Genomic DNA, 23,088 nt, shown 5'->3' on the forward strand with positions numbered 1-23,088 from the left:
GCTCTTTGTCAGTCTGCATTTTTCTATGCCAAGGCCTCATAGGTCAACCAAAATCAAACAAAATCATGTTTAACAGTAAATCACTTGATTCAGTCCCTGAGAAAAACTGACTCTTATGTACGTGAACCAAACCTTGGAGGGTTTGGCCTGAAGAGAGGAAAGCTGACCTGCGTAGTTCACTGAGAGCCCACAGCTGTTGGCTGAGTGGAACCCTAAATTGGTCCATAGGTTTGTTTTTATCCGCGATGATTGTTTGTGTCTGGTATTTGAGAGACAAATAGCATGTACTTCAGATTCCTCTTAGTATAAAGTCCTCCCTAAGCAGCCGGACACATTCTCCAGTAGCATATTTACACCCCTGGAGGATAAAGTGGCCGGTGGTTCCAGGCGATGTCATTAAATTATAAGTTACAGCTTGGAATCTGTTCATTTCTTCACTGAAACTGATTCTTATTCATGAACTCAGGGTGTCTTTGAATAAAGAGTATAAGTATCAGTGCTCTCTTTTCCCAAATGTAACATCTGTAAAACTTGCTGCCTGGAATTTTGGGGGATAATTTCTGTGAAGGTAACATGAGGCTGTAATGTCAAAATGAATCACAGCTCAACTAGAAGTGCGTGCACCATAAATTGTCCTTTTAGCCTTGTAAAAAATGTAATCTGCCACAAATGATTTTTCTGACCTGTTTTTCTTTTATATTTTTTTGGGCGGGCAGCAGAATTAGACTGTGAATAAAACACTTTTGCAACAAAGTTAACAAAGTATACGCAGTTTTTTATTAAACATTGGTAAACAACTTCTCCACGACCTGTGTTGGTAGAGAAGTTTGCCTCTCGGTTTGTTTCATCATGGTGTCATGTTTCCATCACTACCGATCTGAACCGGAGCCGATAATAACCTGCTTCTACTGTAGAGTTGTTTTGACATGGGAGTGAATGCTGATTGTATCCATTCATATTGCAGATGAAAGCCAGATGTTACTGGGTGTTAGAGGGTCCTTTGAAGTGGAAAAAGGGGCTTTACATAACATAACCTTATGACCAACGTGTTTGCAAATATTCTTTATTTACACATCCGACATTCTATTGAAGCTTGTTTGTGTCCACTAGATGAATGTTAATCCAATAGTCCTTCTCCTTTTAGCTTTGTGTTTGGTCTCCACCAAGTCCTGAGTAGGCTTTTGACCTGATATATGTCAGTCCTTCCTTGTTTTCTTCAGTGCCAGTCCTCTGCATTAAGCTTGTTAAACATACAATAAAGACAAATGTGTCCCAGCAGTGTTTCATACTAACATCTAGACAAAAAGTGCATTGGACTAGTTTTTATTAATGCTAGCTAACAGTACATGTCATTGTCAACACTTGTAGTTTATAGGTACAGATTCCCTTATATACTGTATTTATTGTTAACTAAATGTGATGATCAGGAGCATCTTTACTATTTGTGAGTGATTTTGAAAAGGTATATTGTGACGTTCATGTACAGTTAGGGCCAAGTTTGTGTCTACTTCATTAGGACTTGGTGCCCACTTGCTTTAATATATTTCAATCCCCAGTGAATTAAGAATATTGTTAGGAATAAAGACGCTTCTGTGAAACATCAAAGGGGTCATAATCCGTAACTTGGAACATGCGTAAAAATTCACTTTTCAATTTTGATGGTCTCTAAAAAGTCAGTCGCTCAACACCTCACAAATCAGGCATGTTTTTAACTTGACAGTTGTGTGTTTGTGAGTGAAGTTGGCTTGGAAAGAGTTTCATGAGTGTTATTGGATTTTGTCACCCCATAGAGGTCCTTTGATCCTTCACCTGGAGAAAATCAACAAAAATAGAGGTTTTCACCTTCGTGTGGATTCCTTTTGAGGGTTGTTCCAGGTAATTAGTTGTTTCAGAACTTAACAGATGTATGTTGCATTCAATAATCATTTCTTTGATTGTTGTAGGTGATTATGCTTTTGGAAAATGTTACCCATTACCCTCAACTTTTTTCCCTGACTGGAAAGATGCCGTAAAGCACTTTACCCATGACCCCCTGTTTCCCTGACAAGTGAATGGGGCCTAAAGATCTGTTTCTGGGCCCGAGCTTCCAACGGCATTCCTCATGTTTAGGAAAACATGTAAACTGACGTCAAAAAAAAAAGTGAGCAGTCAGCGCCCTTGGCCTTTCTCGCGTGGCCCAGATGCCCATATGAAAGCTGACTTTTGTGTGCTGGACAACTCATAGGTGGACGACTGTTTTTCCTGGCACGTCTTGAACAAATATAGACCAATTACGCGGGGCTGCCTGGTGTGTCAAACCATGATCTACGGTTTTATTTTGCATTATTTGAGAAGGCTTAGTAAGAAAATCTGAGCTCCGCGGAACAGGAGAGACAGAGATATACAGCATAATACAAGTTCCTGCAGTTTAGCTGGGCTGGCAGAAAACTCAGGCTCAAGGAGATATCTGGTGTCTTAGACACGTCCCACGCCAACCACATGGTCGGAGTGAGCTCTGATGGCAGAGCAGCTTTGAAAACTTTGATGTGAAATATTCAAAACTCACACACAACTTTCCCTAACTCGCCTGAATATATATGCAATAAAATGTGCGGCTCCTTTCCCACTCAAACCTTGGAATTGCATTATTCATCTGAGACAGTGTTTCAACTTTCGCTCGCTCTCTCTGCCCGCAGCGCTCCCACCCACACCAGTGAATTAAGTACCCATCTTCTAATTCAATCCCAATATTCTACCCTGTCTTTCTCGAAAACCTGAGCCCTCTGAATGTGCACATTACCTGCATGTTGGAGACACAAAAACTATTTTACCTCATGAGTTGAGGCAGATTAAGATTATATGATGACTTTGTCCATAACAACTGCTTAATTTTGTATTATACGTATATGTTACAGAGTTGGAGGAATTGTTCAGATTTTTAACTTTACTTGAAGTACAATTACCAAACTATAAAACTATTCTGGGGCAAGTTAAATTTCTCCACCACTGAGAGTTAGACTGTTGGATTATCATTTACAATGCTCAAAAGGAATTGCACAAGGCTTAGTGACATCCAGCAGTAAAATTTAGATTGCAACCAACGAAATAACCCCTTACTTCTCTCTTTCCAGGCATTGAAGTGGACACATGGTGGCCTTTAAGTAATGTAAAAAAGCAGTAAGTCCTCAGCAGGGCCAGTGTTTGGTTTGTCACTTCTGGACTACAATGGAAACATGATGGTGCAACATGGTGGTCTATATGGAAGAGAGCTGTATGTGAGAACCCAAATGTCCAAGTCAACTCTGGAGTTTTTCCATAAAGTTCCCTGGTAAAATCTGTGGAGAATAAAAAAAGTTCCCTGCCCTAAAAACTGAAACCCCCCGAAATCAATAGAAATAGCTCAGGATGAAAAAGGGGGGCCATACATATAGAAGATGCAGACTTCAACGTGGAAGACAAGGGATATTCAAAGGTTTTTAGTAATGCGATATTAACAGTGGAATTTCCTGAATGCTCTTCTCAGGTGCATGGCACTCTTCACCGGAATGATCCTGAGATTTTCCTGTTGTTGTGAGCTAGTGTCTGAAAACGGATTAACAATATCATCTATTTCTTCCACTTGATCTCCCAAAAACCTGCAGACTGGACTGTCAGCATATAAACTGAGTGTTGATGATGCTTCTCACACGTGATGGACACACACCAAAAACAGGAAACAAATATCTGACCAGAAGATCTCCCGCTGCATTGTGCATGTGTGAAAGGCAAACTGAAGAGAAATATTGGACGTGTTTAGCTGTCCAATATTTGATATGCATGTCTTGAATTCAAATCCAGTAAACAGTTTGCTTCTCTGTTCTGTTTGTTAGTATAATTGTTGGTATAGAGGTGAACTGTCCCACTGGATAAATGTCTTTCCAGAGTCTTCAGGTGGTGACACTTTTTCTGCCTTGAAAAGGTCATGAATATCAAAACCAAAACAGCTATTGGCAGTCTGAGTTCAAACTTATTTGAATTGGCATCAGCTTTAAAAAAACAAATGCATCTGCTAAACCTCAGCGAGCGAGTTTGTCTCTTTTAAGGTCATATGCGCATGTGCCGTGTGTGGACACGTGTTTTGGTGTGACATTTTCGAACCCTACTTCTAGATACAGTATGTTACAGTCTGACACGTCTGGGGAGTCAGCAGTGTTATTTACCAACAAGCACAGCAGGAAAGGTGGCGGTCAGTTTCAGTCCTCGTCTACATTTAAATTTATTGTATGCACTTTCTCTCTTCAGGTTTGGCTGTTTATTAATTATCAGTAAAAAAAAACTCTATAAAACTGGATTCTCACATTTAAATCCTAGAGCTATCATATGCCTGTGTACTTGATTTAAGTTTGAATATTTGTAAGACTTGGGCTTCATTAGTTTTCCATATTTTCACAATATAAAAACACAACAATCTCCAGCCTGAATTATCTGGAGGAGAAAAGTAGTACAAGCAACAGATACATCAACTTAAATATGGATATTGATATAAACGGTTTGGCAGATGTTGAAATCATTCACCCAGACTGAAACATTTGGATCGGCTGATTGTGTAATAAGAGACAAATTACAGTTGGGAAAGCAACATCAGGTCAAGTTGTTTTCCAAAGAAACACGAAGCTTGTCGATTCCTTAGGTATCCGGCCTATGGCATCCCTGTTCTTTGGGCACTCAATGCATGCATGTCTACGTATATAACTGAAGTGGCAATTGTGTGCGTGTGTGTGTGTTTGTGTTGAGATGCGTGTTCACAGCACCTCAGTGGAAACTTGGCCACGAGCCAGCCGTTGCCCATGAGGGCCGGTAAACACGCTGCAGAGGATCTCACTCTGTGAACACAAGTGCCAAACGCAATGTAAACTTGTTTCCATCACTTCATTCAGCTTCTCACTCCCCTTTTTTTCCTTCTGTTCCTTAGCCTTCACATCTGAAACGCACTGAATTTGATATTTAATGCACATTAATTTGGAAGTCTAACATTTGAGATCTCAAGTCTCAGTGTCGTCGGAAAGACAGGCTATCAGCTCTCTATAGCAGCGGGGGCTGGGACTCATCAATTTAAATGACATTGTGGATCCCGACAAGAGCAACAACAACTGATTCTCCAGCTCGGGGTTCTTCATACCGAGTCTTGTGTTTCTCCGAATTAACAGCTGAACAGCTCTTTGTGCAGCAGTGGTGGCAAGGCTTCAGGGTTCTGGAGTCCAGCAGCAGCTCTTTATTCGCCAGGCCCAGTTACTGCAGGTCAACTTTACAATTTCAGAAAGAGAGTTACCACCAAAATGATCACAGGCAAAACCAACAGCTCATTCTAAACAGGTTGGTTTGGAACAGGCACTGCACTAGTACAATTATATGTATGATAATTGAAAGCTCCTTCTAATACTTCCAGATTTGAAGTGAAAATCACATCAGAGGTATATCCTCGCTTTGTTTTCATATTGATATGAGTATGGGGGACTACAGGGAGAAGTGGTTAAATGCTAAGCATTTCTGCAGGAAACCGGCCGTTGGACATTCACACTTCCTGAGGAAACATCAGATCTGTCATCTGTCGGCCCCAGAGGCCAGCACAGGTCTGAGCGAGGTCACAGCAGATGACTGCCCCCCCACGCAACATCCAAACCAGATGTCTGATGAATTGCTCCTCATAAAAGATTCCCTTTTTACAATGGACCGTAGCATTGCCAAATAGAGTAAGTCCATTACGTTCCCAAGTCGTTAAAATGCTCACGGGTAATCCAAAATGGCCCCTAGACATGCTTGTAGAGACAACTGAGACATTTTTGCTGTGATCTTGTCCAGGGTTTACTGGCTGCTGAAGACCAAAGTGATTCATCTTCATCTGCCACAAATTAGGAAAAGGTGTCTCTAAAGATGCAGGTTATGACCAGTGTCATTCCTCCTGTCCACTGACAGTTTGTGGGGGAACGAGGTCAGCTGGTGACTTTCAATTTTGATAGCATGGGTGTTGTTCCAGCTGTTCCACATCTGGAAAAACTGTACTTTCTCTTCTTATTTTCCAGTCCTCTTTTTATTACAATACACACAAATTACACAACCTTCTACTCCTGACGTGATAGATTTGCCTCTGAAATGTAAAAAAAGACGACCAGCGATGTGACAACATGAGAGCACCACCATATCCTGCAGGTAATGTGGATGCGTCCCTGTTTTCTGGCCAGCTTCTAATCCTCTCTCCTTTCCGTCTCCTCTTCTTATCTGTGCAGAGGGAATGTTTCTGTTCCTGTCACGAATGAAACAAACCACATTGTTACAGCTCTCCCAAAGTAGAATTACCAATGGCCCCTGATAAGGTGAAAAAGAGTTGATATTTTTGAAGAAATCTGCACGCACATGTGATCCTGTGTGATACGTTGCATTGAAAGGACTGTCTGGCACTGGGTGAGCATGTGCTGAGAGATGACAGGCTGGACCTGGCCTCCCCCAGCTCCTATCGCTCTCTGTTAGTGCTTCTTCTCCTCTCCTTCCTTCCTGCTAATCACAACTGAAGGGGGATACACAGAACTCTGTCTACACCACTGGAGAGAGAGAATCGTGTGGACCCGTCTTTGTCAGGGAGAGAAAGGAAAGATTTCAAGAACCATAAATAAATGAGGGACATTATAGAGTTGCAGAAACAAGTGCGTGGCATGAGAAAGCGCTTAAGAAGACAATGTTCCATCTTCATTGAGATGCTGTGAGAAGACCAGATGTTGAAAAAGCCCAGGGTTAAAAGTACAGTGTGTGTGTGCGTGTGGTCCAAGTATTACTCATGTTGTGGGGACAAATCTGTTAGGTTATGGTTAGGTTTGGTTTTGTTAAGGTTTATGTTAAGGTTAAAGTTAAGGTTAAGGTTAAGGTTAAGGTTAAGGTTAAGGTTAAGGTTAAGGTTAAGTTTAAGCTTAGTTTTTTTATATTCAGTTTTATGTTTATGTTTTGATTAAGGTTAGGTTATGGTTAGGCAAGAAATAACTCTGGTTAAGGTTGGGGATAAGGTTTTGGTTCATGGACTTTCCATGATGAACTAAAGTCAATGGTTGTATTAAGGATAAGGATGCACAAATCTTTGTGTGTACTTGTACTTTGTGTCTATGTGAGGACCATTGTGTTCATAGACTTTACAGATTGAGGACAGTTTGTCCGGTCCTGAATTTTTCAAAGGCCTGTTTGAGACTTTATTTTTTGGGGGGGTTAAGGTTAGAATTAGGACTATATTAGGGTATATTAGGTTGAGGTTCGGTTTTTTTTCAGGGCTATGCACAATACCAATGATGTCCTTACTAAGATTGAAGTATGTTTGAAAGAGAGAGAGAGAGAGAGAAGTAGCAAAGTTGCAGAGATGAGACAGAGACTGACTTGCAGTTCGTACGTCAGCTTCTTTCTCAGTGCATCAGCAATCCTGAGCGAGGTTAGATGTGCCCGCTGCGATGTCTATATATCTGCATATATGTCCACCTTATGTGAGAAGGCGTGATCCCATGAGGGCGTCACACATGCACATCTGAGGCGACACACATGTGCCTCTTGAACTGTGAACACATGTAGGCCTGTATGTGCACACGGAAAGGTCTTTGTGCTGAAACATTGATGGCAACCTTCCACTGTGACGCAACGGCTCATCAATTACACTTATAGAGGGATGAATATTTCAATGGCCTTGTGGAGAGAGAGAGTGTGTGTGTGTGTGTGTGGAGGGGGGGGGGGGGGGGGGGGGGCATAAAGAGTCAAGCTGCAGGGCAACCACAGGAGCATTCTGGGAATTTCTCAGCTAAACAGTTTTTCTGCAAAGCCCCAGTTCTTTTCTCGTCAGCACCCAGACACTTCTGCTCTAATCAAAAATAATTTAATTGTTGAGGCAGTTTGTTAAAGCTTGAAAACAATGCACTGAAACCGCTAATATAGATACGCGTGGATGCACCATATTCATTTACTAATGTACTTATATAGGTCAACCTTCATAATTGCTGTATTGAATTACGTTTAGAAATATAATATTCATAAAATGATGTGTACATAAACTCAGATGTGATGATGATAGCGCCTGCTGGGCTGGCTGAGTGATGATTTGGGGGCTTCACTGCTGCTGCAACATCTTGCTCCCTGTGCGGGGAGCCGGAACTTGGGGGTGTAAGCTGAGGCGGCTGGTTGGAGAGCGGGTGACAAAACACTCTGGATTTATCCCCCAAAAAACGAACAAGAACCTGATGGACCCTCGCTCTAAAACGGCTCGAATTCCTCGGCAGATAGCTTATCCTCGAAAGTAAGTGGAACCTCTGCTATTTCAGGAGGAAAGTGGCCAAATAATAATAATGGCCACGGAGCGCACCGTCTGCGATTGAGTGTGTTCACGGACCGGGACTGATGTTTCACAAAAGAGACCGCTGCTGCTGCTGCTGCCCGGACTCGAGGGTGGAGACACAAAGCGAGGAGAATGGCAGAAGAGGTGAAAGAGACGGCGCGCCACAAAGGAGGGCAAAGCAGGACGCGTGTGTGCGGAGGAGCGGTGCCCTAGATCTGAGCAACATCTGAGTTACTCGGACAGCCAGCCTCCATTCATGCTGTTCAGGGCAGAAGTGTCTCAACCAGCACCTGGGAAAACAAAGCGAATGCGTCCAGTGGCGGCTCATCCCCGTGCGTAAATGGAGACGCATCTGTGCGTATTCGCGGTACTTTTTTCAACATGCGGACAATAAACGCGTGTTTGTTCTTCTCATTAACTCACGTCCGGCCCCGTGACCGCAGTGGTATAGATGCATTAAAGACTTCCTCATACTTTCATATCTGCCATGAGTGATGGCCATGCCTGCACAATCTGACAGTGCCGGTGCGCAGGGCAGCTCTCACGAAAAAAGCTCAAGCGCACCGGATCGCAATGGTTATGTGAAAGCATGTGTCATCCCACTGTGCCGTGACCGAGGCTGCGAGTCGTGGGTGAGGCTAATGTTCACCAAATCATGGAGTTCCCAGAGACTCCGGAGTGCGGTGTGTGTGGGGTCGCTCTCGGTTTTTCTCGCTCTGTTGGTCAAATGTGCAGATTGGAGAGCTGGAGCCAGCAGCAGCAGCAGCAGCAGCGCTGACAACACACTCTTGCATTCATCGTCCTCCCTTCACTTCGTTACAGGCTGCGCTGCGGAGCTGTTGCAAACTTGCTGGAGTGTGTTCTCGCCATTGTTCACCCTCCTATGTGCCTTCTTTTGGGTCGGTGTGTACCTATTCCGCTGCGGGGTGCTGATCCAGAGCGCCCTCTCCCTCCTGACCGTGTGCCACCTGGGCGAAGCGGCGGCGTGGTCTCTCCTGGACGGGACAGATGAGGAGGAGCGGCTGTTCTCGTTCTCCACCGCGGCCGTTGTCGCGCTCGTCTGCGTGGCCACCGGCGCACTCATGGTAGCGCGGCTGAACCGGGGCATATCCGTGATCGTTCTCCTCAGCCTGATCAGGACTATCTCGCTCTTCTCGCTGCACAAAGTCAGGGCCACTTGGAGACCGTACGTGGCGTACCTGGTTGGAGCGCTGGGCATCCTGCTGGCGAGGTATGCTGACAAGCTCCTGCCTAACCAAGGGAGACACAAGGAGGGCTGCACCCCCGTGACTGGAGCCAGGGAAGAGATCCCTGTATTTAAAAGGCGCAGGAGGTCCAGTTCTGTGATAGCGTCAGACATGGCACACAGTCAGTCCAACAGTAAGTCACATCGCCGGACCTCTCTGCCATGCATCCAGAGGGACCAGGTAAGAAGTTTCTGTCCCGTTCAACTTTCCTATTTCTGGGCTTGTTTTTATTTTTGCAATGACGAGTTTGATGTTAGAGATGAGAGGAGGGCGCAGTGCAAGGCCAATAACATGAGGACTGTGGGACTCTAATTAGAATATTCACCATTATTAAATCATTATCATTATTTTTATTAAGCAGTGGTTTTATTGTTGGAGGTTTTAGAGCTTTTAAAGCAGTATAGTGAGGTGACGTCTCATCCACACAGCATTATTATTATTATTATTATTATTATTATTATTATTTTGTGTATCCTGTTTAACATTGCAGTGAGAATATTACAATGTTTGTAATGTAATGTGCATTGGACGGTTGTTATTGTTTGATCAGTTTGGGATAACAGCTAAAACAATTTGCAGTCATCCGATATAACAATTCACAATATTCTTTGTGCCATTGTTTATGTAAGACCTCAAGAACGTCTTTGCTCTTAAATGTGAAAGTATGATAGCCTTTCCTTATCTTCTAACATTATGGTCAGGAGGCATCACCCATCAGATCACGCCAAAGGGCTTTTATTTCATGTGGATATTTTCTACAGCATAGATGCAACTGCAGCTTTCTTCTGTCATTTAAGACCAAAGGACCAAATTTGGTATTTTGTTGCCAGTGGGAAGCTATTTTAGAAATGCCGCTTTTAAGTGTTGATGAGAAAGGAAAGCTCAGGATATGATGTCAGTGATTCATCTCATCCTTGGTTATTTATGTCAAACATTTTTCCCCAGATGAGCCACTGCCACCAAAAATGACAAATGCATTTTTGATCTTTCTGTCCATGATTTTAATTATTGCCACTTGCTCTACATCACTCATCAAGGCTAGCTGTCTTAAAACCCCAGGAATGTAGCAGCCTTGGCTTTTAAACCTCCTCTGATACTAATACACATGCATACCTGCGTTAAAGAGGCGATGGGGGGGCTTCACTCAACCAAACTCATATCATCTCCTCAGTCCACCTTATGGAAAATCAATGAGCATGCTGGGCATGTGAATGGGAAACAGATTTTCACAGTGATCAAAGCTCTCCTTGTGACCTGTGGGTGCAGTTAGGTTGGGAGATGAGAGGCTGCACTGTCGGCCCCCGGCCACTTGAAAGATGCCCTCAGCTCTCGGGGCTAGTTAGCGTTGTAGTGTGCTTGTTTGTTTTTCTTTGTGGTCTCGCACGCACGCACGCACGCACTAACGCACGCACACACACAAACACACACACAGACACACACACACACACACACACACACACACACACACACACACAAAAACATATATTGGAAACAGTTTACACTTTTATTCTTATAAGGGTTTGAGCCGAAGATTATTCACGTGTCAGTCTCTATTAATCTGATATGCGTTTGTTGCTGAGCTGCAGTGACGGAGTGAGAATGTATTTTTTATTTTGAATGAGTGATGAGCAACATAATTGCTGGCTATAAAGCTTGCTCTGTAAACAAGCATGTGTACAGATGTCAGATTATTTCACACGGCTGTGTATTAAATAAGTAGTGTTACAAATAATGGAAAGAACAACGGCTTTTTCAGCAAACACATTTTTTGCATTTGAAAATAAATATGTTTATTGACGTTTTTATCTCTTTTTGCATTAAATAATGAAGTTTTACTACATGTGATCTCAAACTGTGATCATGCAAAATGTTTACATATATTGTCAAAAGTTAAAAATTCTAAAACAACAAATTCAGATATTTTGATCATCCAAAGAGTGAACATTGCAAAACCCGGCTGCATTATTGTTTTTTATTGCTAAAGCTATATGCACTATTTCACCAAATACAAAAACAGTAGAGAATAATTGATACCATCACATTAAGATTCAGACCCCATTTACCTAAGGAATTCAAGATGTAGTAACCTAGAGAACAATAAAAATAGCCCTAAAATTAAGACATTAGCAGTTAACTGCTCTTATTGATGCCACTGTGGCAATTAACTTGTTTTGGTCTGTTTTAGATTTTTGTTGCTCCTGTAAAACCTGAGCAGAGCGGAGGAAACATACCAAGAAAACAACATCTGTCTCACAACATTTATCACAACTCTGTCTCTTCTGCTCTGACACCTCCACCAGGCCCGGGATCATCTTTATTATGATGATGTTTTGTTTTTTGTTTTCTTTAGTTGTGGCACGTTAAGACAGCCGTGCTCAGCCTGTCTTTATAGGTTACAAAATAAGAGCTAGAAAAAGCCAGTAGAGTTTCTGTTGAAAAGCCTGAATCTTGCATTCCCCGCTCATGTGTGGCGGTTGTAAAAAGCAGTTGGCCAGTCATGGCCTGCCTGTAATTGAGACACACATGGCATACATATGCTGTCTTAACCGTGTCTTGTCTGTGTGGTCTGTAATGTGTAAACAAGCCCATGCTGACCCACACTAGTCATCACCTCGCTCCCACTGGCCTCCCTGAGGGGGGTCAGACACACGCTAGGGGCTACAATGCAGACACCACATGCTGATGGGAACAGAGGGGGACGTTAGACGGCATGAAGTGACCAACCCACGCTGCCTCGAGCAGCAAACGGAGGTTTGCGAGGAAGCGCGAAGGCCATAGTTTTTCCAGGTAGTGCTTCTCAGTTCGATGACCTGAAGGGGCTGTGTGATGTTTTAACAGTCCTGCGCTTTCGCTGTGTCAAATAGAGTTGTGATGTTGTAAAGAAGCAGGAGAGGCTGAGGCATGACAGAGGGTTAGATCTGCACTTTGTTGACCCGATGGTGTTTGCATTAGCTCCGCGTCTGTGAAGTGTTTGAAGGATAGTGTCATGTTGTATGGAGGGTCGCAGCTCACAGGAAGCGTCCTCTACAGGAAGCTCCCCTCCAAGAGTCTTATATAATGGCCCTTCAGATTGATGGTCATTATTTAAGAACAGTTAATCCAAAAAATAAACAGATTATAAATAAATCCGTCTGCCTTTGCTTCCTCGCAGGCCTTAAAGGTACCGTGTTGCCCTTTTCCGCTCTGCCGAAGCCGGGCTCCGCCGAAGCCATGCTCCGAGGCTACGCTTCAATCTGCTCAACTGTAGATTTAATAAACAGCCATTCGCTCTCCTTTTGATTATAAATTGGCTGCCAGCCTCTATCAGCTCAGCTAGGTGGGTGGATCTCACAATGCTGGGGTCATCCTCCCAATCACTGGCATAATAAAAGAAAGTCATTATCAGTTGATCTCATAGCGGTTAGCCGGGGGCCTCCGCGGGATAGTCCGTCTTCGTGGGTTAATACAAAATGACAGGCCAGTCTTTTGTGTTTCAGCTCAGGATATTGAACTGGAGGAAGAGGTGTGCACTCGTGATGTGGATCGCTTTTCACAGCGTGTAAGGAAATGTGAGTCCAGGTCTCTCCTGCTGCAGACATCAGCTCTGTCATGGAACTTTCTCTCCTCGCGAGCAGAGGAAAGAAAGGCTGCCATGTTGCCAGCAGACGTCAAACGTTTTTTTCTAACCAAGCTTACCTGAGTGGCAAAGTTTGAGCAGAACTGATGAAGCAGGGAGGGGAGTGGACTTTAGTGGGTTGCCTCTGCTTTTCTCTCAGCGAGGTGTTGGAAACACCTCTCGTTTCGGTCGGTGACTCCTCCCGCTCCTCGGCGCGCTGTCCTTTCACTGACACCAACACAAATATTATCCCAACCAGAGGAGGAAATTCTTTCTTAACTTGGATGATCGAGATATTCTTGAAATCTATGATAATGACTTCCTGTGGAATGGGATCCAAACACAATTACTGTTGCTGTTGTAAATGTTTCCTGTTACTCTATTTTTGCTGCACCATCCATAATTGAATTGTGTTTTGGATGGAGGAGGCTGTTGATAGCCTGTAGGGCAGTGATTTACTACTGGGCCAGTGCGCACTCTCATCCCAAACAGCTTGTTTGTATTCTAAACACACAGCCTCATGGGATATGATTTCTTTTTTCATTTTTCTTTTCACTTTTTTTTCTTCCTTTCACTGGACTGGCCTCTGGGTTAGGAATGGTCTCGCTGAAAGCCTCCCTCTGCATTTGGAAAGGAAGCTGATATAAGGAAGGGGTCATGCATATTGAGATTGGGGGGATTCACGTCGCACTTTGAATCCTCATCCAGTCCCAGTGTATTATCTGCGGTGTGCGTGTGTGCAAGGAGGCAAAGGGTGGAGGAATTGGGGGTAGAAATGAAAGTAGGTCATTCAAGGTTTTGTTTAGTAGCCAGGCAAAACAGCAGGCTTACTCTCACCCCCCCCCCCCCCCCCCCCCGAATGGTGGAAGGGTCTCGCATTCAACTGAAACTGAGTAGCAACTTTTCGCATGATGTGCACCCAATTCGAATGTGTTGCGTCTGCCATGTTGGCTTCCGAGTGTGTGCCACATTAAGCTGAGGTTTGATGTGTGTGGCGGCGTGAATATTTAACAAACATTTTTCCCCAAACCAACCTTCTGCACAGTTCTACAAAAACCTTCTGCACAGTTCTACAAAAACCAGCAGCTGCTACCTGCTTATAAAGTTAAAGGTCCTGTACTGTGTTCGTATGTTTGTTTGTAAGAAAAATTATATGAGGCCTACTGGAAAGATTAACATGAAACCTACTGGGAGGATGCAGTGTGGGTCAGGAAAGAACCAATTAATATTCGGTACAGATCTGGAGATGGGGGCAGATCCATGATATCACTTCCTTTTACTTTGCGAGGTATAACGTTTTTTTAATTTATCTTGATGAAAAATAATCAGGCTCGTTGAGGTAAGTGTTGTGAATTTTGTACGAAAACAAATTAAAATCTGGATCTAGTAAATTTAAATGTGGTTTCAAAAGGAGACTGATGGGCCACAGTGCCATTCTAGTGTAAAAAAAAAAGCAAGTGCTGGTACTATAACAATAATATGAAAGTATAATTGCATTCAATACACAGAGAAATTCCCACAGCCTGTATTCAGAAACTGTGCCTTTAAGATAACCGTCAGGACTTCCATAACTTAGTGATGTCACAACATCAACAGTCACCACCCCAGTCATGCCTGTGGCATGTAGTGTATAACTGTTCCTTTAAAAGGTAAATAATTGTCTAACGTCCTTCTTATTACTCCACTTAAACACTTTTTAATGATGTTGCCATGCTCTCAGAAATTACCTGCATGAGAACAATGTTGTTATTACCAACAGCAATAATAGTCAAACTACGAAAATGAGACCCACGTTGTAATAAAGTGGAATTATTCTTTAAACTCTCCATTACATGGCTCACCATATGTGTCCAATTCTTTCATTACCTTCATTTATGGCAACATGAGTAGCTCATATCCTGATTCTTGCCCCGTGTCTGTGATCACCTAAGCCAACCAAACCAGAGGTCCAGCACTAAGTGCAGTGCCCCTCTTCCATCTCTTCCCTACCCCTGGCACAGCCACGATCTGGCTCCCTACGGATTACCATGGAAATTATGGAAGCACGTCTGTGTGAGCATGTGTGTGGACGTAAGTGTGAGTGTGTGTGTGTGTGTGTGTGTGTTAGTGTTGCCAGCAGCTTGATGGCTGCCAGATGCTGCAGGCTGAGAGGTTGAATCCGCTCGGAGAAACACGGAGGGCCTCCAACCACAGACACAACCCAACGCAGCTGGAACTGTTAGACAGGCAGAGGCCTCCAGTCCTGACACACAGCACACATATTAACACCTCAGGATTCTAATAACTGCCTCCTATTTGAATAGAATGGCGGAGTCTAAAGCGAATTATAGAATTTTTCTATGCGCGTTGAAGGATAGATTACACTCTGTACTTTCTTCTGCTGTCCGTTCTGGACCAAGGCAATTATGTCACTCAGGTTTTCTGTGTTACCATAAGAGACTGACTATTTCTGTGATGGAGGTGAACAGAATGTTCCTGGCACAAATGTGTGTATGCGTACAGTATGTGGATGCGTGTTCTCCTGCATGAGTGTGTTTGTGTGTGAGGCAAAGATGGAGAAAGAGAGGAGAGAGTGTGTGTTTTGGTGAATGAATGAATTCACTTGAAGATTTGCATATAATATGACACCTGGATTAGAGTCATTACCATAAAAATACGCTCTCTGATAATTAACTCTGAGAATTATTAACACATTTCTTTGTTTAACAGAAGCCAAACTTCTCAAATGTTTGATGTTGTAAAAACCCAAGGGTCTACACTGGCAGGGTCTGAGATTGTTGTGTAGGGGCTGGTTGGGGGTCTGGATTTGTGGTCTGGAGCACATGTGTCATTTGAAAGTAAATTTTCAAAGGATCAGTGTGTAAGATTTAAGTGAAAGGGATCTTTTGGCATAAATTGAATAGAAAATAATCCTAGTGATGTTTTCACTAATGTGTGTCATCTAAATTGTATGAATAGATTTTTTATTTACCTTAAAATGGGCCCTTTATATTTAAATATGACAAACTTAACCTCTTTTGAGTTTTTACAACAACTCTTCTTTCATAGTTTTTTTGTTTTTGTAAAAGTTCTGCAAAGTTAAAAAGCCCAAAGTGATTGGTAAATGAAGCTTCTCTCCTCCACCTTAAAGCACTACCCCTGAAGCTCCTGAAAGGAAAGGATGTTTAGCCATATTCATGATAGCTGTTTCTACATTTGCCCTGAACAAGATAATGTTTGCTGTTGTGAACATTGTCTAAATAAGGAAATATTATCACTAAAACAGGAAATAAATAATTAGTAGTTATAGTACTTTTTTGTACAAATGACAAATTTTGATATTCAGTAGTAACAACACATTTAGATAAAGTTCAATTCCAAGCTCTATGTGCGAAAACAAGCAATTGTGAGTGACGCTGGAGCAATGTTTTCCTCCTGTAAAGGATGGGCAGGTTAATAGTTCCCAGTACATATCCGGTACGGCAGAACATCACTTTGGGGAACCGAACACAACACGTTTGGCTTTCATCTGTATTTATCTTCATAAAGGGCCTTTTCAATCACAGGAGGAGCCCACATTTAAGACAGTGATCCCTTACATGAGGGGACATTCCTGCGCCTGCACTGCTGCTGAATGAGCTGGAATGTGCAGGTTGAGCACAGCCTGAAGGACGGGCCTGTGGGCCCATTCAGCCAGCTCCCCCCCCCCCCCTCCCTGGCTCTCCTCTCCCCGCACACCCTGACCTGAGCCAACACCACCATCCTGGGCTGTCACCAGGTGTGCAGCTGGCCTCTGCCGAATGAATAGACACTCTCACATTGCCCCGGGAAGTGTGTGCTAGAGTGTACATATGTGCATGTTTGTGAAAGGGAGGTAGAAGTGGAGAGTTGGAGGGGGGAGTGCAGTCCTAGACGTAAATAGCTGCCATTAGGAGGATGTGTGAAAAACAAATGGAAGAAACAATTTTTGCTAATTTCCCTTCCCTGAGTGTGCATGTGCACATCTGGGAATATGGTCTCTCAAAAATTGATCTCATGATCTTTGATTGGCGTCCGTAATCCTAGCCAATCCCTCGTTCAGGTTCAGTCTGACCGTTGTGGTTCTGTTAGAAACAGAACAGGCCACAGTTGCTGCTGCTGCTGCTACGTTTCATTTAACAGGCAGGAACATTTTGAACCCCTCTGACTGAGGCTGTCCAATAAATCCAAATATAGTCAGCTATTAATTGATTATTTATTTCAGGAACATGACGAGTGACGCAGTTTTCACTGAGGGACGATTGTTTTTAGAAATACACTGCCTGGCTGGCTGCACACTGCACAACTGGACGAGCCATTGCATATATTTTTAATGTGATCCAAATGAAGTACACAATTTCCACAAAACATTACAACCTCGTAATTTCATCACAGTTTCCAAAATACAAGATGTATTTAATATTCTTTAGTTAATGTTCATTTTGGATTCAAATTTTCAAATTGTTTATAGAGTATAAAAAGTATTTTACTTTAATATCTTGTCATGGTCGAGTTCATTTCAAAACTCTAAGGCAGTTTAATCTGTCACAATGCATCATATTTTTATAACTAACAATGTAACTAATAGCTATGGTTTTCAATTAGTGTAATGGAGTGAGTATTATAAGCGGAATATGTATTACAACATATTAATTAAGTACAATTGATTGTATTTAGTTATATTCCACCAGATTTGATACCAGATTTTATCCCTCAAAAACTTTGCTTTACCAACTGAATTCCTGTTAGAAGCATGTATCTATCACAGGTAGGGCTCAAACTTTGGAATAGTATCCTTTGGACTTGAATGTTATGAGGTTCAGTCACTAAGCTGCATGTGTGTCTAGCCTGATGGCGCGGTGCGAGGAAACGTGTTATTGTAACCTCTGCCTGGTGAGTCCTCCCCGTCCGTCCAGCCCCGCTGCCTCACTGGCTCACCATGAGCCCGTCTGTCCCTGCAGCCAACAAGGCTTCTGCTGTTCCCCGCTCAGTGCTATGTTTTACTCTCTAAATATGTTGGAGAAAAAAAAAAAACTCTGTCTGTACATCTGTCTGTCAGTCAGGTTATTTCAACCCTCGCAGGGGCGAGAGTCTTAGGGTTTGGGTTAAGGGCTGTTTTTGCACAGTCACTTTCAATTAGTCAGATATTAAAAATGCAATGTATGGCTGTAGCGCTGTGCAGAATTTGCATGATGGTACACAGTGTCTATATGAGTTACATTTTTAATGGATACATGGACAAATACCAATGATGGAATGCTGGTTATGATGCTCAGTTAAACCGTGAGGATCCTTTTCTGCCTCTTTGGTCCCTTTTCTGAATCCACTCTGTAAACACAGACCGCTGATAGTCAGTTCAAGGAAATTTGTTATTTTCATCAATTAAAAAATAGCAATCTGATGATGACTTGTTAGTGTAGAAAAAACTCGAAGGAGCCTTTTTTCCCATTGACAAATGCAGTCAATATTTACAGGTCAGATATTGTAGAAAGTGAGATTTTAGGCTTTGATACTGTGAAAGTATCAAAGCAGACAGTCCATCAATATGAAAATGTGCAGAAAACTGGAATTCCGTTACTTTGTGATGTCATCCACCTCTCTGGGCTACGCCTCCAGCATGGCCCACCTGGACACAACTTTTAACAGTTAGTTTCTCTAAAGCTATTTTCAGACATCAGCTCTTATCACCAAATGCTCTTTAAATGACATCGTCTTTCCAAGTGGACACCTTCTTCAACGTCTTCTACCTGTAAGGCTCCTCTCTTTCCTCCTGAGATATCTTTCTTCTAGCTGTGCGTCTGTTGTTCACTCACTCGCGCTGAATCCTCTGTATAATCCCCTGCTCTATTCTCACAAGGACTCACCCTGACATTATTCACAATTTTGCTGCGGGCATGGCAGGAGAAAGTCCGTATAAGGTCCGCAGTCAGCTGATTTGTGCATTTGCCTTCTCACATACATCTCCTCCGATGGATTTCAGGAGATTATACGTAATGTCTGAAATTAGCTCAAGTGGCTTAATGACTCACAGTTAAGAGATGATACTCACTGCCTGGTGTCGGAGCTCCGAGGAAAAAAATGTAACTACTTGATGGCTTTGTCTCTAGCGGCTGCCCACTTCAGCATATTTCTTATATGTCGTGTTCCAGCCTTGTTCTACCAGCTGCCAAATTACATCCATGAAATCCCCAGTGGTCGTCTGCAGTCATGCCTGTTCCTCTGTCTGGCCTTGATGCTCACTGGTGGAAGCAGCCAGGTGCAAACCACCAAATCACACCTGAGCACTTTAATCTGAATTTGATGGTCTGGCTCACTTCAGTGCTGACCGACGGTTATTTGCATTTTCATAAAGTGTGGCAAGCTACAGTATTATTGCATCAACCATTGTTATGTGTCACTTACCAATGAGTCAGAATAGAGGCTCAGACGCTCTCTTCTTTTCTTATTGTGATTGTTTGACCAACTCAAAAAGCCCTTTTTCTGAAAGAGGAAATGTAATAATAATGTAATACTACATTGAGATAGTCTTTGATACTTAAAAGTGTAAATATCTTCTTAGATGTATCAAGCATTTTAATAAAACACCAGAAACCTGTAGAATACAGGACCTTATATGTGATATTCAATGAATGTCCCTACACTGTAACACACACAAACATACACTTGCATGAATGCTTAGCAGACAGGCTCGGCAAGGTCTCATTGATTTGTTACTGCCATGCTCTGCATTGCCTGGAGACGCTAAATGATGTCAAGGCTGATGTGTTCGTGTGCAGGTGACATCCGTTTATACTCGGCCATAATCAATGGCTATGAACAGCAGGCTCGAGTGTGTGTGTGTGTGTGTGTGGTCATGTGTCGTGGAGATAGTGGACTGTTGCTTCCAGACAACCCTTCCTTCCCAAGATAGCTCAGCTAACTGGCTAATTTCTTTACGGACCTCAAGCCACCCCGGATCCACGGTCGCTGGTGCCGGTCACGTCTCCGGGCTGGGAAACCAGAAGTGAGAAAAGACACGTGCCATGACAACATGTGAGCCACATTGATAAGACTCATATCCTTGTTTTGGAAAACTTCCAATGAATCTCCATCCTCTGCCCTTCGTCCACACAGATAAAACATGCTCTGTGTGTTTCTGTGAAGTCTCTGTAAAGTGAAGGTGATATGATTTAACGAAGGGTTTCGGGATAGAATGGTTACACAGGGAATTTATTTTAAGGGCGATTCTTTTTTTTTTGGGATGTCTCAGGTTTCTGACTCCACACACTCTCTCCATGATATTTTTCTATTAGCTGCTGTTCAATTCACGCTGTCGCTGCACCCTGTGTTGTGTCCTTCAGGGCTGGACAGTTTCAATGAAATCTTCACTTCAGGGCTGTGTAAAAGTAATGGCACAGCTGACTTTCACAGTAATGTCTTCCTCGATAGCACCGCTCTCAATATCCATATTTTTTCTCATACATTGTTTAAACGTGAGGGTATCAGTGCAGAGCTGCCTCGTACTGGTGACAGCTGGACAACGGAAACGGATAAAGAGTGGCTGTGTTGCAGCTGAGAGAAAACGGACGTTCGATAAGAGAGTAAGTTCAAAAGTGACAATGCTTTGATATTGACATGGCAATGTGGAATTGTAAAAATAAATGTTTTTATCTTAAAAACAACTTTTAAGAGGTTTATTCGTATAATGTTGTTTTCTAGAAGTGAAGCTGAAATTGAATGACTAATGTCGAGTTATATGATTTGTTGTTGTGATTTTTACGTCTTTATTAACAAAGCCGACTGTTCAGCGTACAGCCGAAAAATATGTCGGGTATTGCTATACATCGCATTATTTATTGTATCGCAATATGTTGTGAGATATCGTGACGTGATAATACCGTGAGGTCCTTGCAAATACAAAGCCCTACTTTTCTCATCTTCTGTCAGTGGAAAGATTTGTTGGTTTCCTCTGGGGACCTTTCAAGTCTTCTCCTCAGACTTGAGATAGTTTAGCAACCTCACATCCTGGATCATCTCTGAGACCACATTGCATATCTGCTCTTTTCTAAAGCGGTTCTACCAACATTGTCTATAATCTATACCTCTCTTTCAACTCTTAGTTATCCTGGCCTTCTTTTTGAGCTTATGTAAAAATGCATGTTGACAAATATTTTTTGGTGTGTTTTTTCCTCTGTGGATAATCAACCCTTTACCCTGTGTCATGCTGTCATGGTCAGACCCACTTCAGTGTTTAGATTGAAGAATTGGGGGAAGGTTTGGCAGGTGATTCATCAAGGTTCTGGAGAGAGTGTTTCCATTGTAAGGACAAGGAATGGCATGTGGTGGTTTTGGCAAAGCTCCACAAACTGGAGAGGCAGAAGGACTTTTGACGTCATCGGGAAACGTGACCCATTTCTCAAGAGGCGAGGAGCCTTGGGCTGGTTGAGCAGATGTTGAACAGATGATCCTGTGCACATGCACACACACACACACACACACACACACACACACACACACAAACGCATATCTACCCTGTAAGCACACTTTCTTCTCTGCTTTATTTTCCGTTAAAGTACCCATAGAAAAAGAAGGCAGGAGACTAGGAGCATCACAAAAGGGAGGTTGTTACAGGGTCATTCAGGTTTTACACATACTATGCTTTTTGTAAGGAACACCTATACACCTGCTTATTCGTGCAATTAACCAATCAGCCAGTCATGTAGCATAAAGTCATTCTGATACAGGTCAGGAGCTTCAGTCGGTTGTCACATGAAAGAGTGGCTCTGCTGTGGCATGGTTGTTGGTGCCTGACGAGCTGGTTTGAGAACTGTTGATACCGCTGTGGCTCTGGGATTTTCATTGACAACGTGTCTAGAGTTTACTCAAAATGGTGTAAAAATTAAAAAAAGACATCCAGCAGCAGTTCTGCAGATGGCAACAACTTGCGGATGAGAGAGCTCAGAGGAGAATGGTCAGACTGGTTGGAGCTTACACAAAGGCAACAGTATCTCAGATGACCACTCTTTACAACTGTGGTGAGCAGAAACTGTCCAAGCTTGAGGCTGATGGTCTACAACAATAGGAGACCACATCAGGTTCCACTCCTGTCAGCCAACGATTGAAAACTGAGGCCCCAGGCTCAATAAAACTGGACAATTGAAGACTGGAAAAATGAGCCTGGTTTGATAAATCCCTATTGCTGCTCAGGCACATAGATGGTTAGGTCAGAATTTGGTCCCAATAGCTTGAATCCATGGACCCTACCTGCCCTATGTCAAATGTACATGGCTACTACTGGTGGTGTAATGGTGTGGAAAAAGTTTTGTGGCACACTTAAGGTAAGGACTGCTTGATAATGGAAAAAATCCTTATCACGATTATTCAAACGATTATTAATATGTGCCCTTATTCTGAAGTCTATGGTTAATTCTTTAAATGACTGTAACCGGAAGTACCAGTCACTTCCGGTTCCGGTAAATGTCCCCATCTGCCGCCCCCCACTACAAGCACACAGACAGAGGTAGAAAGAGAGAGGTGGGGAGGGGGCTATGAGGACCATTATCATTTACCCTCGAACCCCGACATTGAACAGGTTACATACAACAACAAGCAGAGAATTGCGGGTCCGGTGTGAACAGCGCGCTAGAGAATGGACGCAGCACGGCCGCTACATTGTGTGGTGTTGCTCCTCGCATTTGCGTCTCTTTCAAATAATCGTTTCAACTGGATTATAGTAGTTTGGAGATCGTTTGACCACATAATCAAAATCACGATTAAATGGACAAGGTGACGTTAGGCCTTAGAGAAACACCAGTTCAGTTCTCCACTGGCTCCATCAGCCAGAGGCAATCTCCTCCTATCACTGCCATCAGTCTGGCACTTCAGACTACATACTACATAAAGTTTTTGTTCCTGCTCTGTCAGCTCGTTAGCCATGCTATGGTGCCGTACCGGGT

At 43.0% G+C, this 23,088-nt stretch overlaps 1 protein-coding gene across 1 annotated transcript in view; it reads left to right on the forward strand.

Moving 5' to 3' along the window:
* The first annotated feature begins 8,808 nt into the window (after positions 1–8,808).
* LOC133955692 (cGMP-inhibited 3',5'-cyclic phosphodiesterase 3A-like) overlaps positions 8,809–23,088 on the forward strand; it is a 74,593-nt gene continuing 60,313 nt past the window's right edge. The window contains exon 1 of the mRNA XM_062390666.1: positions 8,809–9,741. Coding sequence (XP_062246650.1) covers positions 8,809–9,741 — 933 coding nt within the window. The remainder of the gene's footprint in view (positions 9,742–23,088) is intronic.

The sequence above is a fragment of the Platichthys flesus genome, chromosome 6 (genome assembly GCF_949316205.1).
Source record: "Platichthys flesus chromosome 6, fPlaFle2.1, whole genome shotgun sequence".
Classification (NCBI taxonomy): Eukaryota; Metazoa; Chordata; class Actinopteri; order Pleuronectiformes; family Pleuronectidae; genus Platichthys; species Platichthys flesus.